This window comes from Sander vitreus, chromosome 16 (assembly GCF_031162955.1).
Source record: "Sander vitreus isolate 19-12246 chromosome 16, sanVit1, whole genome shotgun sequence".
Classification (NCBI taxonomy): Eukaryota; Metazoa; Chordata; class Actinopteri; order Perciformes; family Percidae; genus Sander; species Sander vitreus.
In genome coordinates, this window is record NC_135870.1 from 30,105,899 (window position 1) to 30,123,048 (window position 17,150).

The 17,150-nt window shown below is 42.6% G+C and overlaps 1 protein-coding gene across 1 annotated transcript in view; it reads right to left on the reverse strand.

Annotated features, from left to right (window-relative positions):
- Nucleotides 1-208: 208 nt before the first annotated feature.
- The window catches only part of chd1 (chromodomain helicase DNA binding protein 1), a 39,947-nt gene continuing 23,005 nt past the window's right edge, over nucleotides 209-17,150 (reverse strand). Inside the window, exons 19-35 of the mRNA XM_078271828.1 lie at nucleotides 17,029-17,125; nucleotides 16,460-16,555; nucleotides 16,171-16,347; nucleotides 14,930-15,090; nucleotides 14,514-14,555; nucleotides 14,292-14,425; nucleotides 13,153-13,291; nucleotides 9,938-10,088; nucleotides 8,704-8,826; nucleotides 8,025-8,168; nucleotides 6,396-6,644; nucleotides 5,160-5,285; nucleotides 4,440-4,618; nucleotides 4,086-4,185; nucleotides 3,938-3,989; nucleotides 3,605-3,848; nucleotides 209-1,781 (exon numbers count right to left, since the gene is read on the reverse strand). Of these exons, the coding sequence (XP_078127954.1) occupies nucleotides 1,520-1,781; nucleotides 3,605-3,848; nucleotides 3,938-3,989; nucleotides 4,086-4,185; nucleotides 4,440-4,618; nucleotides 5,160-5,285; nucleotides 6,396-6,644; nucleotides 8,025-8,168; nucleotides 8,704-8,826; nucleotides 9,938-10,088; nucleotides 13,153-13,291; nucleotides 14,292-14,425; nucleotides 14,514-14,555; nucleotides 14,930-15,090; nucleotides 16,171-16,347; nucleotides 16,460-16,555; nucleotides 17,029-17,125 (2,476 nt within the window). The 3' untranslated portion in view covers nucleotides 209-1,519. The remainder of the gene's footprint in view (nucleotides 1,782-3,604; nucleotides 3,849-3,937; nucleotides 3,990-4,085; nucleotides 4,186-4,439; nucleotides 4,619-5,159; nucleotides 5,286-6,395; nucleotides 6,645-8,024; nucleotides 8,169-8,703; nucleotides 8,827-9,937; nucleotides 10,089-13,152; nucleotides 13,292-14,291; nucleotides 14,426-14,513; nucleotides 14,556-14,929; nucleotides 15,091-16,170; nucleotides 16,348-16,459; nucleotides 16,556-17,028; nucleotides 17,126-17,150) is intronic.

Here is a 17,150-nt window from a genome sequence, read left to right on the forward strand (position 1 = left end):
CGTTCCACTTAGGAGAGGCCCTGGTGTTGTGCATGCTGACTCACTGAAATGGCTTCCTGGGACACTAGATGGAACTCAGCCATTGTTAAGGTTACCAATCTCAGCTGGGCCGGGCCATCAGAAGGGCCATGAGCATCGTCCACACACGCCTGACTGCTGGCACAATTAAAAACGTGACACTGTGTTGAAGAGAGTTGGTACGAGTGAGTACAGTGATTGATTTTTAATGGCTTCATAAACAACTATATAAAACAGTTCATAAAAATTCATGCACTTTCAGTGTAAATTCATTTTGAAATATAGAGGAAATCTATGTACAACAGTGTGAACCGTAACAGTGACTTCATTCAGTTGGGTGGTTCACAACAAATATACTTGGCTGCATAGAAACATTGACATTATTGCCTACGTAGAAAAGAAAACTGAAAGGTCAAGAAGAAAAAAAAAGAAAAAAAAAATGATGTAAAAAGTCAAATTTATTTAAGATCTAACAGGTGCTTCTATTGAAAGACAACAGACTGATTTCAAAAGTCCATTCCTTCCAACTTGCTGATTTTCAACACACTGAGGCAAAAGAACTAAGCACTAGTGAATAAAACTGAGTATCATTAAAGAACTTTCCCTTTACCAAAAGTTACATTCTGAAGCATTATCATGAAAGAACTATTATACAGAAACTGACTCGTAGAACGACAAAAAAGCCTGAGTTGATGGGGGGGAAGTAGAGTCATAACAAATCCAAAAAAGCCTGAGGAAAAAGACCACTGATTTACTATTTTACAAAATTTACAACAGTATTATTAAAGGGAAAAAAAAACAAAACATGATACACCTCGCTCGCCAAAAAACCCCAATTCAGGTTATTTTTTTACAGCTAAGATATGTTATTAAATAATTCACGCCTGGTGGAAGAAAAAGAAAACCTGCTGAGGAAAATGAGAAACGCTGTGAATGAGGTACTTCAGGAGGTGAGCCTGAGCCCGGACACCTTTACATCGACGTGTAACGTGATTCGTGTGACAACCGACTTCTCATCGAGTTAACACTTAAATAAGGTAGATAATCACAGTAAGCATGATAGAGAGACAGAGACGCACGGACAAACATAGACAACAGTCATATACAGGATCCAGTGTCATTGGTTGGTGGGCAATATGAGGCAGCACTCAGGGTCAAACTGTGTCAGTTTTCCAGAATTAAAAAAAAAAAAAAGTTTTTTTTTATAAAAATAAAAAAAAAAAAAAAAAATAACAGCTCCGCGTTCTGTGGAACACAACGATGCAGCTTTAAACTCTTTGATAGAAAAATATGCTTTGATTTATTCTGAATCTGCTGCCTGGTTTGAGCTGCTCCCTGGCGTTCATCTCCCAGGTTCCCGAGATGAAGGTGAAGCTGAAAGCGAGGAGATGCCAGCCATGCTGAACTGACTGAGGCTTCCGGTTGGAGTCCACCGTCCCTGTAAGGCATCTGCTGTGTGCTGGAGTCTATGGCTGCTACTAGCAGGCCCGGGCAGCAGCCGTTATGTCTTGCGGCTGCTCCAGATCTGCTCCGGTGTGCTCTTGTGGTCCGACGAGTAGTCAAAAGGCGAGCGGTGTCCCAGGGGCGAGCGCGAGTCGTAGGGCGAGCGCTGGTCCCGGGGCGAGCGGGGCCCGCTGGCCGAGGCCCGCTGCTCTGCCTGCCAGTCCGAGTGGTAGCGGTAGGACGAGCGGTGGTCCGAGTGGGAATGGTCTCTGCTGGAGCGGAACTCTTCCAGCTTCCTGTGCTTACCGTCATTGTAGTATCTACACACACACACACACACACACACACACACACACACCAAGGGCAACAATGAAACTTAAACATGTTCAGAGCCATGGGCGTAAATTTCATCTAACATCAAATTTCTTGGGAGCAATTATTGAAGGGGACACAGATAGATTAGCATAGGAAAGCACATTTACATACTGTTTTTTGATCTGTTTATTATTGGATTATTAGTTTTTTAATAATCTAATAAGCACAAAATATTAAAGGTGTTTAAGAAGAAGTTTTTAAATGTTCCACTGAATCCGTGTTATGAATACAAAACTGTATGAAGTCAGTGACGTTGAATATATGGGGGTGGTGTAACGGACCGGCCCTACTGTTTGGTGGATAAATTGCAAAGTCTAACCATCATAGTGTGAAATAGTTTAACTGCTACACATGATCAGAGGTAAAACCGTTGCCATTGCTTCTGGCTTCGGTTGCTCCTTTAAAAGATCAACGGCAGTTGATATAATTTGAACTTTGAGTGCAACGCACGGCGGCAAATCTGAGTGGTGCGCGAGCGTCCCAAGTTGTCTCCCCCACTCTCCACATAAAAAAACCAACGGCACAGCCAGCACAGAGCGGTTATACCGCGGAGCATGTACAGGCTGCTCCATGTGAACGGTGCATAGCAGCCTCTGTAGCTTATTCAGTTAACGGGGATTACGATGCTGATAAAGTGGTCACAACTGTGGTTGGACTTTTCAAAAGGCCTCGCAGACACAGCTCGCTGCAGTATAATAGAATGATGAGTAGGGTTGGGTACCGTTTGGATTTTTACGAGGCCGAACCGATTCCTAAACCGATTCTTGAAAAACTGAAAAATGACATCAAAGAAAGGCTTTTTTTTATGGAGTTTTTTTTTTTAAATTGAAAAATATTTAAATTGAACAATATATTAGCGTTTTAAAGTACTTCAATATATAATAAGTAAACCTAAGTAACCTAACACATAACTACAATAATTTAACAAATAACAGTTACACTATTAACAAGTACCAACTAAATTAATGTTGAGTTGGTATGCCAACCAGCTGCAGAAAAATGACCATATTAGCTTCTCTGGCGAGATACGACACCTCTCCTGACTAATGGCATGTCCTGCACAGGAGAAACCTCTCTCAGATGGTGTCCAAGAGGCCTGGACACACAGGGAGGAGTTTGAAAGGGCAGACAATTTGGGGAGGCTGTCCCACCTCCCCCACCACCAGGGTACAGGGTCTTGTCCTGAACGACAGACTAGCCGAGCAAGTGTAATCTGTTTACTAGCGATCACGTGCAGTCAGTGAATGGTTAATATGCCGTTACGTCACCGTTTTGGTGAGCCCAGAGGGAACATATGGCATTTTAAAAGTAGCCTACATTTACGATAACTAGCTAACGGTAGACTACAGAGAAAGTGGGATATTTTTACGTTCGTTTCAGAGCGTGTACAAAAAGCCGTCTATCAGCAGTGACAGAGTGCATGTCAACACTACCGTTTGCGTAGGAACCGGTTCCATAGTGGAACCGGGTTTCGGTACCCAACTCTAATGATGAGCCCAAAGCTGACGCAGTTTTCATATCTTGTGCTCAGATGACAAAGACTACACTTGTGGTCAAGTGTAGTCGGAGGCGAAAGCCCCCTTACTGCATTATATTCCATTATATATTTTAACTGCACCAGAATTTGGGGTTTTCCTTGACATAAATTAAGACGTTTCAAAAACGTAAAATGTATCAGAATGCAGGAAATTAAGTCTTTCCTGGGAGAAGACCCCCAGACCCCCCCCAGAGGCCCATTCTGTTCCTGAGAGCAGCATGTGTCCCTCACCTGTCCTGTCTGTCTCTGTCTCTGTCCCTGCTGTCTGGTCTGTAGTGGTCTCTGTCTCGGTGGTCTTTGCCGTTGCTGAAGGAGGAGTACGGCCGTTTCCGGGACTCCCCTCCTGTGGTCTTCCTGTGGGACTCCGAGCTGTGTCTCTCCTTGCTGCCGCTGCTCTCATGGTATCGCCGGTCCGAGCTGTAGCTGTCCCTGCTGCTGTCGTCCTGGTGAGAGTTGTCCTTCAGCCTTTCAATATCTGAGGACCGAGCCCGCAAAACAAATCAGTACACAGTGACAACGTGCTCATCTTGTTCTCTTTGTACAACAGAGGGAGGCTGAATGTACCTGCATGCTTATAGCCGTGGGCGTTTATACTTCTCGTGTTCTGCTCCATCGCCTGAGGAAAGAATCGTTGTCATGATGGATTACTAATGTCAGGAAAGGATGTCATACCGTAATCCAAATGAAGAATGACTATAGGGCCTCCACATACCTGGGCGTTCTCTTGTCTTTTCTTGATTGCATGCTTATAGAGTTTATGTAGTTTCCTGGCGTCAAACTCCGTGAATTTGGAAACAAATATCCACAGGTTTCTGTAAAAGACAAACATGGTCTTAAACACGGTAAATGGATTTATAAAGCGCTTTTCTAGTCTTATCGGACACACACACACACACACACACACACACACAACTGTAATTCAAATGTAGGGCTGGGTATCATTTCAAAAATACCGGTACCGTGAATTCAATACCAGTTTCTAAACTATACTTTCTCGACACCAATTTTGTAAAACTAAAAGAAGTTCCAACATTACGGCACATATCTTATTCATGTGTGTACTAACTTTCTCCACTGTTTGATCTGTTCAGGGTTTGAATACTCCTTCAGACACTCGGTGATGTGGTCTCCGATCTTTATGAGACACTGTCTGGTGTGTTCGAGCTGCTCGCGCTCCGACAGCCCTTTCTCCGGCCTGTCCAGCTGCTTCAGGGCTGCTTTCACCGGCCGCATCCTCTCTTTACACTGCAACGTTCAAACAAAAGGTAAACTCCAGCAACTCTAGACCACAACTTTATCAACCATTTGGATGCATGTTGAGCCTGACACGGACAATCTCTTGTTGGGTGCTACATGTGAGAAAAAGCAACTCTGGACAATGTCTGCACCGGATTCTCTGCATATCGTCCAGTTTGATATCATGTGAGACAGACACTTAGAATAATAATCTGAGTCTGTCAGCGGAAAAAACAGAACTGTTTGTTTGTCCTGTAGCATTACATTACAGCCTGTTTCATGGCTGCCGGTTACAGCGTTCTCACTCAGTACTGGACCAGTTTCAAAGATTGTTGTTCACATTAGTGACTTAGACACCAATGCATGGGAAAATAGGGTCCAGGTTGAAAAAAAATAAATATGAAATTACACTTTAAGACAATTTCGTTATTGTATTAATACGCTATACAACATACAATACAAACTTACAACTGTTTGCTGTTTTGCCATGAGCTGAATATTTAACTAAATAGATTTTCTATCTGAAGATTTGGTTATCAGTGAAACATACCACACTGAAGGTCCTCTGGTCCAGTTCCTCAGACTCCTCAGATAATGGCACATTCTCTCCACTTGCTGTAATATGGACTGGCACATCAGAGACTTTCTTGGTTCGTACCTCAGTCTTTACTTCATTCTGATGAGAAGGATTTGAAAATTAATTCCAAACCAAACCACTGTCTTTTTTCCATAACTTACTTAGGCCAGGAACACACCGCACGCTGAAGCGCAGTGAATAGCCGTGAAGTGTAGATTCATGCCTGATCGCGCACCTGGCTGTTCACACCAGACGCGCAGTTCTCCGCGCCGGTCACAAAGCGATCCTTCTCCTCTCCACTCTACAAAACGTCTCTCTCTCTGTGTGTGTGTGTGTCACTTTATCCGTCTGTCTGTGTCTCTCCGTGTGCCTGATTGCATATCTCGCTGGAGACAGCCGAGAAGTCAAAACATCCAAAATCACCATAAACTGGAGAGTTCTCTTTCCATTTGTTTCCATCAGTGTGCATCCATGTCCCAGAAATGCTTGTTACTAACCTAGCTCTGGGGAGTTTACTCCCCGGAGTCCTTATGTTTTTTTTTGTTTTTTTTTTCACCCAGCATATTTTCTTGGATTAGGATGGCACCAAAATCTTGGTTGCCGCTGTCGCCGTGGTCCTGCTACACTCCCTGCTACACCCTGCTACGCTCAGCGGTGCCCTGCAGTGTCCTGCTGCATCCTGCTTGACCCTGCTGCGTCCTGCTATGCTCTGCTGTGCCACGCTACATCCTGTAATGCCCTGCAGTGCCCTGCTATGACATGAACTACTACGACTACCATTTGTAGTCACTGTTCCATTATCTTTATTGTGACTATTATTGCCACTGTTCATCACACCCCCAACCGGCACCGTCAGACACCGCCCACCAAGAGCCTGGGTCTGTCCCAGGTTTCTCCCTAAAAGGGAGTTTTTCCTCGCCACTGTCGCACTAAATGCTTGCTCTTGGGGGGGAATTACTAGAATTGTTGGGGCTTGGTTAACTATAGAGTGTGATCTAGACCTGTGCCTGATCGCAGCCGGTGTGGCCAACAGATTGAATAACATGGACACCGAAATGAAAATAGCTCCACTTCTTGGCTATTCAGCGTGTTGTGTGTTTCTGGCATCACACGGTCAGGCTTTAACACAATTAGCAATTCATTTAATGAATCACAACTATGGTCCATAGCAGTAAAGCAACATATCACATTAGACATATATTATTTCACCTTTTCCATGCTCTCGTCCTGTTTATGTACTGCCTCCAGAGGCTTTGTTTCTTTTTTCTCTTTTGTCTCCTTTGTTTCTTTGATGTCCCAACTTTCCTCCTTCTCTTTTTTGATCTCTTTTTCTTTAATCTCCCCCTCCCCTGATGAAGAAACTTCCTCCTGCTCAGGCTCCTCGTCTTCGTCCTCCTCCTTCAGCGCTGCCCTGTCCGCTCGGCCCCGTCTGCTCGCTGTCTTCACCGGCACCTCCTCCTGAAAGGGTCCAAACACGTCACACACACTTTCCCAATCTCTATTCCAGAGATCTTCAACAGGGGGTCCGGGACCCCTAGAGGGTCCTCAGAGTTACTGCAGGAGGGCCGCCAAATTATTGTTAAAAGTTTTTGGGAAAATTAAATGTCTTAACATGAATACAATATATTATTAGCAAATATAAATCAGCTTATTTGTGGGGAAAAAAAACATGATTGATACTGCCCTGTAGGTAAGGTAGTCACTAAGGTAGCCATCCAAAGACAGTTTTACACAGGATTCACTGTGCCACATCGTATTCAATGGAATCATATTGTGATGAAATCATATGGAGATATCATGATTTACAATTATGTTGTCTAAATTGATAACAAGCACACATTAACTCAGTGTTCTCAGAAAATCTGTTGTCAAACATTTTGAGGGAATATCATTTGAAGAATTGCAGATTTGTTTTAACATCACACTATTTTTGTGCGTGCATGTGAACATAGTATATAGCTGGGAATTGTTTTTGTTCTCTATAATTTCACTTGAAACCGTTTACCACATTATTGATGATTATTTATCTAAAACCAAATTGTGAAAATATTTAGTGAAAGCACCAGTAGTCAACCCTACAATGTCGATATTGATGTATTTGGTCAAGAATATCGTGATATTTGATTTTCTCCATTTCGCCCAGCCCTAGCCACATGTATGTTTAACATTAAAAGATGATTTATAAAATCATGCCATATTATTTATTTTAATAGCTTAGTATTCTATGCACTAAAAAGGCTTTAGGCCACCCTACACGTTATTGTAGGCCCAGTTTAATACACAACTTCATTTTATACAATATCTATAGTGGGGGGTCCCTGCTCTGTCTCTCTTTCAGTTAAGGGGTCCTTGGCTTAAAAACCAATAAGGACCCCTGCTCCAGTCAATTTAGAGAAGCACTCTCCTTCTCTCCCTGTTTTACATTAGTTCGCTGTAATTTCATTTTCAGTCACATTTTTATGTTCTTTTTTATGTACCTTTTCTCTTACTTGCCTGTTTCGGACTTTATTTTGGGATTATTATCAGTTATTTATTCATCTATGTATTTACATTCTGTTCCCCCCGTTATTTTTCCAGCATGCGTCTCCTTTTTTTAAACTCCAGACTTTGTGTGTGTTGAAGTACCGGCTGTTAGATGAGGTTTGGGTGAGGGATATACGGGAATGGTCATTTTTCATAGCATCTTCTCTGTTATTTGTATAATGAAATAACATAATGAAAACATATTTGAGAAAGAGAAAAAAAAAAGCACGCTACACATCCACTCCAAACTGACAAAAGGAAGCATTCAGGTCATGCTAGGCAAACAAAAGCAGTACGAGTGGCATCTAAATGTACCTTTTCCTCCTCAATTTCGTCTTCATCGTCTGACCTCTTGTCCGATGGGGGATCGGAGGACGTGCTCTTCAGCACCTCTTCAGTCTTCGCTGGCTTCAGAGTTTTGCTCTTTTTACTTCTTGGTTTCCTCTTCCGCGAGTTGGCCTACATACATACAGAGTGGGCATGGTAGATTCCGGTCGACATACATTCTAATATATCTATATTATAGATTACAGGGTTCCTGCAGGTTTCACCAAGTCAAATTTAAGACTTTTTACGACCTTTATGAATGAAAATTAAGACCTATATCACAACATAAATGCAGAGTCACAAAAGTACCTGCAAGGTAAATAAATGTATTCAAATTGAATAAAAGCCACACAGTCATAATAACCTACCTACCTACCTATACAGCAAATTATATTTGGACGAGCATAAGAACAACACCACCACATAATTAGAAAAAAAAACATTTCAATGAGCATTAGAGGTAGCGTTACACTGATGTAGGAAAATGTAGACCTGTTTAAAATGATTTAAGACCTAGAACATAATACTTCAGCAAATGTAAGACTTAAAAAAGGCCTAAAACTTAGATTGTGAAATGTTAGACTTTTTAAGACCCCGCAGAAACCCTGATTATAGATGACATTACATTGTGGTTAGAGACGCAGAGGGAGTTAGGGTGTAGACTTACTGTCCCTGCTTGTTTCTGTGCTTCTTTTTTGGCCAGGTCCTTGCTTAGCAACTTGATGAGGTAGTCTGCTCGGGTCTGGAGCTGTTTGGCTTGGGGCTTCTTGTCTGGGTCGTCTGGTAGGAGCTGATCAACAGTGGACACGGTGAACAGTTTAGAAATGGCTGCATGCAAACACATCCAGGGTTCAAACTTCACTTTTTCGTTCACCAGCCAAGTGGCTAGTGAAGGTTTAAATCTTACCAGCCACTCAATACTGTAGATTACCGTTGGTTTTGGTCTGGTGAGAAACAAATCTACCAGCCACTTGCAAATTTTACCAGCATTTGGCTAATAGATGGTGCTAATTCTGAAACCTGAACACATCACACCCTTACGTTAGTTTGCACTTGCTTCTGTACTGACATTTGAGAGGAAAACATTACAAAAAATGAATTAAATATTTTTGTGCAGGGGCAAATATATTTGGCTGACCTGCCCAAATTAACAGGTGAATATGGGAAACTAGTACAACTCTGTTAACTAAAACAATAAAACTGCAGAACTTGAAGCCTCACAAATAAAGTTCTCCACAGTATGTAGTGTTCATGGAATATTTAAAACGAGACAATAGGATAGGGCTGGATGAAATTCAGAACCTCTAATCGACTCAATCTTTCTATGTCATTTCACTTTTTTTTTTAATCCTGTTAATACTTTCCCCACTGTGTGTGTTACTTCAGTCACTAACTCGGCCCCACACGGAGGAGAAGCCTGCATTCACACACTGTTACGTGTGTCTCTGCTGTGTGCGTCCTGTTGCATCCTGCCAGTAGGCATTGGACTGTGTAAAGGCTTTGCTGACTCATGCCCCGGTCCTGGCTGCGCCTGCATTCAACCGTCCGTTAAAATTATTTGTTGATGCGAGTGATGCAGAGGCGGGTGCTGTCCTTCAAAATGGAGAGGATGGTGTGGAGCACCCGGTCTCATATTTCTCCAAGAAATTTAACCAACATCTACGTGTGTATTTCACGATTGAAAAGGAGGCTCTCTCGCTTGTTTTGGCTTATCTATTATAAATGATTTAGAAGACAAGAATTTTGACATGATGATGATTATGATTAATTGTCATCAAGGTAAAATGTTCAATTAATTGAACTTGATTTTAGGTCATATCATCCAGTCCTACAATAAGCCAATACCCATGATCCTCTATGATCACACAAAAAGATTAGAAAAGTAGTGTGTCTGAACTGACCTTGTGAGTGAGGTTGAGGTCTGGATCCATCTTGATCATCTCCCAGCTGCCGTAACCGTACTCATAGATTCCTATGAGGAGGCTGGAGTCGTCCTCCTTCCCCCACTCAATGTCAAAGTGTGCTGCCTTCGAGTGGCATGGAATCATATACCTATTCAAATACACACAATTCAAATCTAGACACTAGAATAGATTTGGTCATGTCATGTTTAGCAACAAGGCTGCCTTATATACAGTACCAGTCAAAGGTTTGGACACGCTTTCTCATTCACTTGAATGGGAAGTCGTGTCCAAACTTTTGACTGGTACTGTAGAAAACATATTAGGATATACACAGACGAGGGCTGCTGCTGGACATGGGATTTCCCCTGCGGTAATTTAGGGTGGCTCCACAGCGCCGTATTATTGCAAATTAATTTTTCCTGTTAGTGCTATATAAAGAAGCTTTATTGTTAGGCTATTATTAGGTATTGTGTTGCCTTCAAAACCTAGTATATGGCTGGACTGTGTATGGTCAATATGCTTTATTTTGGCCAAATTCTCAGAGGGATAGTCAGCGGTGGTGTCTATAATGCGAATATAGATATTACATTTTCACGTGTATTAGTGATGACGACAGTATTTATATTGTCATCGCGATATGTGTGATCACAAAAGGCCGCCTGATACCCGATGAAAATAGAAAATAATTTTTTTAGGGATAATAATAATAATAATAATAATAATAATAATAATAAATTGAATTCATATAGCTCTTTTCACGAACTCAAAGTTGCTTTACAGGGTATAGATAATAAAGACAAACAAACAAGACAAGATTCAGGCACAGATGAAAAGGGGAGGGGCATGGGGCTAGGGATAGGCAGTGGTGAAGAGATGGGTCTTGAGGTGAGACTGGAAGATGGTGAGGGACTCAGAGGTGCGGATCTCTTGGGGGAGGGAGTTCCAGAGCCTGGGAGCTGCCCTGGAGAATGCTCTGTCCCCAAAACTGCGGAGGTTGGACTTTTGGATGCAGAGGAGACCAGCTGAGGTGGATCTGAGGGACCGTGAGGGTTGGTACGGGGACGGGAGGGGAGGTCAGTGAGGTATGAGGGGGCCAGATGGTGGAGGGCTTTGTAGGTGAGGACCAGGATTTTGTAGGTGGTCCAGTGGGAGATAGGAAGCCAGTGGAGTTGTTTTAGGACTGGAGCGATGTGGTGCCAGGATTTGGAGCGGGTGATGAGACGGGCGGCTGAGTTCTGGACCAGTTGGAGTCGGTTGATGTTGGTGGAGCTGATGCCGAGTAGAAGTGAGTTGCAGTAGTCCAGTCGGGAGGAGATGAAGGCCTGAATGAGTCTTTCAGCAGCAGGGGGGTGCGAGAGAGGGTCTGATTTTGGCGATGTAGCGGAGGTGAAAGGAGGAGGTTTTGATGACATGACGGATGTGGGGCTCAAGGGAGAGGGTGGAGTCAAAGATCACACCAAGGTTACGGGCCTGGGGAGATGGGGAGACAACAGTGCCGTCGATGGTGAGAGTGGGGTTATTGATTTTGCTGAGTGTGGATTTGGAGCCGATGAGGAGAAATTCTATTTTATCGCTGTGGAGTTTGAGGAAGTTGTGTTGCATCCAGGTTTTAATAGCTGACAGACAGGAGTTGATGTGGGAGAGGGGAGGATTGTGGGGGGGGGCGTCTTTGTAGGCAGTGAGGTGGAGTTTGTAGGCTTCATGGTGGACTGTGAGAGATGATTTTATTGTCAGACGTTCAAGTTGGCGGCCAGTTTGTTTTATTTTCCGGAGTGCAGGTGTGTACCAGGGTGTTAAAAGTGACGTTTTTTGTTTTGATGGGGGCCAGGGTGTTAAGGGAGGTAGACAAGGTGGAGTTGAAGTGGTTTGTGAGGTCATCAGGTGAGGTGAGGGTTGAGTCCAGGTGGAGAGTGGTGGAGAGCAGGTCAGAGAGAGAGCAGGGTTTGCAGATGTAGTTGTAGCCAGGGGGGGATGCTTGGTTGAGGGAGAAGAAGTTGTTGGGTTGTTGCCAGGTTTCGGTGAGCAGAAGGAAGTCCAGAGTGCTGTCGAGGATTAGTTCATGGAGGGCAGGGGCTTTATTGTTGAGCGATCAGGTGTTGAGGAGGGCAAAGTTGGCATGGTGAGAGGGTGGTGGGATGGGGGCAGGCTGGAGAGATCTAAGGTTGTCCCGGTTAGCAGTGCGTGTGGTCGGTGGGGTGTGGGGGTATTGCAGTTGAGGGGGGAGAGTGAGCGGATTTGCAAATGATTGGAGAGTATGCAGATCTGATTTAGGATCTTTTAGGATCTACCCTTGTTTAGCGGGAAATCCACATGACTAATTATTATGCAATGAGGTCATCGGCCCTCAGCAGAGGAAGGAGGACAGGAGAAATGACTGATGCTGACTGATGTCTGTGTTCTTCATTCTTTCTAACCTTCCCTCATTACAACTTTATATAGGGACTTTGCTGTTGTAAACATTACTGCTGCTGCTTTACAAACATTTAGTTTCAACTGGAAAGTGAAAGTCAAACTTAAGTCCCACTGGCATCCTTGCAATACTTTGACGGTTCCATTTTAAAGAACACACTCCTTTTAGTTATTAGAGTAGTTTATCTTTCAGTGGGTTTACACCGGCCGCTGCCTGCTTCCTTTCTGCGACCACATTGAACAATTGTGCTGTTGCAGCCGTCATTGATAAATGATCAAATATGCTTCCCCTGTTTACCAACCCTTTTCCTGCCTGCTGTTCTCCTGGAGTTTTAATTCCGCCAATTTTTACATGATGAAATATCAAAACCTGCCCATATACTATATTTATTTAGAAATAGCCTCGTGTCACTGCTGTGTGCGATTGTTTTTTTTCTAAATTACATAGGCCTACTTGTTTCACACATTCATTTGCGTCTGAAGAGAGCGACAGCCTCTTTTTCCTTATGCAACAGTTATTTTGTATGTATATATTTTTCTGTATTGTTTATTTCATATCAATGTTTAATATGTTTGTTCATGTATGCACCATTCACCAAGGCAAATTTTACATGCAGAGTTTTGAGGTTATAGGCGGGAACATTGCGGTTGTGGAGATTGCTGCTATCCCCTGCGGTCGGCGTGTCAATAGTGCAGTATTTTAATATTGCTGTTACCGCGACAGCCCTAACACAAACCAATACAAAATAAGCTGCGATGGCTAATCCTGTCCAACAGAAATGATGCAGTGTCGGGAAGCTTACTTCTTTCTGTCCTCTGGGTCAGCAGGAATAGCCTTGTGGAGTGGGGCCAGCTCTTCCTCATGGGAGATAACCAGCTTGGCGTTCACCTGAACTCCAGAGATCCTGAACGTGGGGCCCTTTACCTTCCCTCTTCTTCCCCCTGATCATCAAACAAGTGGAAAAACAACAGTTTCATCACAGTATCACGCATTCAATCCTGTGAAAGGCAGTTTAAGAATACTTTCACATTTTGAGGTCTTAAATGTGTAAAGATCAACAGATCATCTGTGTGTTATCAAATTCTTCTTTAAAGGGGTTGTTCAGAATTTTGGACATAGGACTTCATTTCCAAGTTAGCCATTGTGTTATTTATCAGTGGAGACCGTTTTCAACATGTTTCATCCAGTCCTTCCAGTTGCAGAGTTAGCTGGTGATAGGCTAGCGCAAGTCAACAGTATCTGCTAGCCTGCCACTAAAAACAGTCTTACCCACTCCACAGTACACCCGGGGCAAATAAATTATAACGCCAGACTATCGATGTAAATGTCTGTTGTTAGAAATAAAACTACCCTTGTATCGCATTGCAATAGTTATACTTTGTTCCCTGTAGTTGGTAGTAGGAAAAAGGCTACGGCAGCGGCGGAGTGATATTACCTAGGCTACCGAGGAAGCCGGTTTCCATGACAATCACACACAAGTTTATTTATCGGCCGGTTATGGGCCATTTTTCTTTCATAACATGTCTTCTTTGAGACTACTGGGGGGGGGAAAAGTCCTAAATACACATTTAGATGTTTATTTTACTACACTTTGTAGATTTCTCCTAAATTCCCCAAAAGTTAGCAGTTAACAGATTTTCTGAGAAAATTGAGCAAGTATGGGCTTATTATCAAATCAGACGATCACAATATCTCAATGTATGATTTCATCACGATAGGATTCCATAGAAAGACAATACATTTTCATATTGAATTATTTCCCAGCCCTACTTAATAGACGTCGTCTCCCTCCCACCTTCATTCCAACCCCCAATCATCAGCGGAGAAACTCCCGAGTCCAATCACTGCCCCATTTTGTTCTAAGACAAAATATACATGTACAAAACGTTCTCATCAGGGGCTGATGGAATCTTTAAGCAATAAAAAGATGGGTTTGGTTACCTGAAGTTTTCTCTGGTCCGCAGGGGTTTTCTCGTAGTGTTCTCACGCAGCCGTTGTGAACTGTCTCTGCCAGGCGTTTCAGGTCATGTTCAGACTTATCCACGAGTTCGGCATCGCGCGCAATAGCGTCCAGCCTGAGTGACGAATAGACGTTGAGCAGACGTGTGGCATGTTGTTTTGTTAAAGTGTTAAAAACCGATAACTAAATGTGATGCAGCTTACCTTTCCAGTGGTCCTCCAAATTTTTTGTAACTCTTGACAAACCTGTAAGTAGTTCACAGAGATGTTAACAGGAATATGTGAGAGGATAGATAGCCACATTATTATGTGTATTGTCTGATGTGTATTTTGTTTTTAAAGAGTTTTTGGGGCTTTTATGGCCTTTAATTGACAGAATAGCTTGAAGACATGAAAGGACGACATGCAGCAAAGTGTGATGTGTACTTTAATGTATTTCCATATTTGTAGTGTATTGTGGTTTTGTGATACTGGAAGCTGTATATTTTAATTACATTGTACATGAAATGCCCAACTAGGGACAAGAGTTGAAAATTAGCAATAGCTATAAACTCTCTGTGTAGCACATCAGTTTCATACTGGAAAATTGCATTGTCTCTATAAAATAAACTTGTATTAACCTCCGGATCTCAGCATCGCTGAAGCCCTTGATATTTTCCCGCGGAATGGTCCGAGGCCGTCCTCGTTTCTTTGGCCTTTTCCGGTCTGAGGGGGAGTCGCTCTCAGACCCAGAGTACCTCCTGTTCCTGCTCTGCCGGCCCTGACTGGCGTTAAAGCTGATCTGGTAACAAAAAGCAAGACAATTGCCAGGAAGTTCAAGAACCCAAAGTGCGAATAGCACACAAATGATGTTATTCTTTTCCCAGAAAAAACCTAAATCATGAGTCCTTAGTATACAGCGGCACTCATAAGTTTATGAAGTCATGCTAAAGTTGACTAAAAACAGGAATAAAAAAAATAAAAGCCTTAGAATAGTTAGCCAGTGGAACACAGAAATGTTATTTGGCATTGCTAAAAACTGCAGCTCCACTTGGCAGAGAAAACGGAGATTGTTGTCGTTAGTGTTGCCTAGTTACTGATGAAATGGTTTGGTTAAGATTGCAGAAAAAGGCGTTAATGATGTGATTAAGACTAATGTGATAGATATATGAATAGATATATGAATGAATGAATGCCTTAATTAAAAAAATGACCATACCTAGAGATTGGCATGGTTTTATTTCAGTTAGCCTAATAGCTGGTTTGATTTGCATTGAGAGATGATCTTACGGAAAGTACCCCATGCCAATCTCTAGGTATGGTGAAGGGTATGTGATGATTGGGGGGGGCTATTTTAATTCCAAAGGCCAAGGGAACTTTATCAGGATGCATAGTATCCTGGATCCATGGAATAACTGGCCTTTAAAAAGACAAGTCTGCCTGCCTCTATGGGAATTTAACATAGGGGTGTACTGACTTATAGCCCCTGTATTTTAAGGAAGAACATTTATTTATTTCCGATACATTATTCATTCACAAAGAAAAATGGTGTCCTTAAAGGTTGGAATTTTCCACAGTGCCGCTGTAAACTAGCCTCAGGAAGGAACTTGTTTTGGTGGAACATGTGGACGTTCTAAAGTAGTTTTAGTCGTGCAACAGAAAACTCTGATTGGACAGATAGTCTAGCTAGCTGTCTGGATTTACCCTGCAGAGATCTGAGGAGCAGTTAACCATAGTCCTCACAAATCCACCAGAGGTTAGAACGCCAACACAGAGACAGAGGAAGGTGTGGGACATCTGGTGGAACCTCTGGCGCCACCGGAACTATCCCGTAAATTAAACGTTGTTTATATAGACTATATTTGGCATGACTGTTGTGTACCTGTTTGGCACAATTCCTCATGCGTGGCAACAAGTAGATTTCCTCTAGCTCCTTCTGTTTCTCCTCCTCCTCCATCCTCTTCCTCTGCTCCTCGGGAATGATGTCGTCCCAACTCCGCAGACTACGCTCCGAGTCAATGTCTATTTCCTCCTCATCCATCATAGAGAAGTTGGCTACCTGCACAATTCAGGTCATAAACAACTGTACATGTTACATTGCTGAAGAACAAGAGCATCACACATTTGAATATTGTTCCCAAAAGAAAGAAAAACATCTCTCGTTTGTATACCTTGAACTGAGACAGCAGTTCTTCTCCCACTGTGGAGGGTCCAGGGTCATTCTCCCTGGTCTCAGCTCTTTTGAGGATCTCATCAATGTCCATTTCCTACAGAGAAGAAAAGACCATGACATGCTTCTCCAATGTATTTCAGAGAAAATGTGTAATTATGTACATACATAATTTAGTAGTAGTAGTATAGAGCTGGGCGATATGGAGAAAATCAAATACCGCAATATTTTTGACCAAATACATGGATGCCGATACTGCGGCAATATTGTACGGTTGACTATTGGTGCTTTCACAAAATATTAACACAATGAGTTTTGATAAATAATCACCAATTATGTAGATATGACTAAGTGGGTAAAGACAAATAACAGAACAGCCAGAACAGTCTGGTAAGTTCAGACAATGACATCACTTTACTGTAATGCAGCCTTTTAAACCAGGAAAAGACAACAATTGTGTCAAATCACGATATCCAAAATTTAAAACATTATCTAGCCTCATATAGTATATCAATGTCCATATAAAAATCGATATATTGCCCAGCCCTAGTTCAGTATTTAACTACATACCTGAGGCTCCTGCTCCTCACCCTCTGGCTCTTTAAAAAGCTCCTCGGCACCAAACTTGAGGATGGAAGATAGCTCCTCCTTGTTGAATGGTGCTGAACTGTATGCAATAAAACACAGTGAAG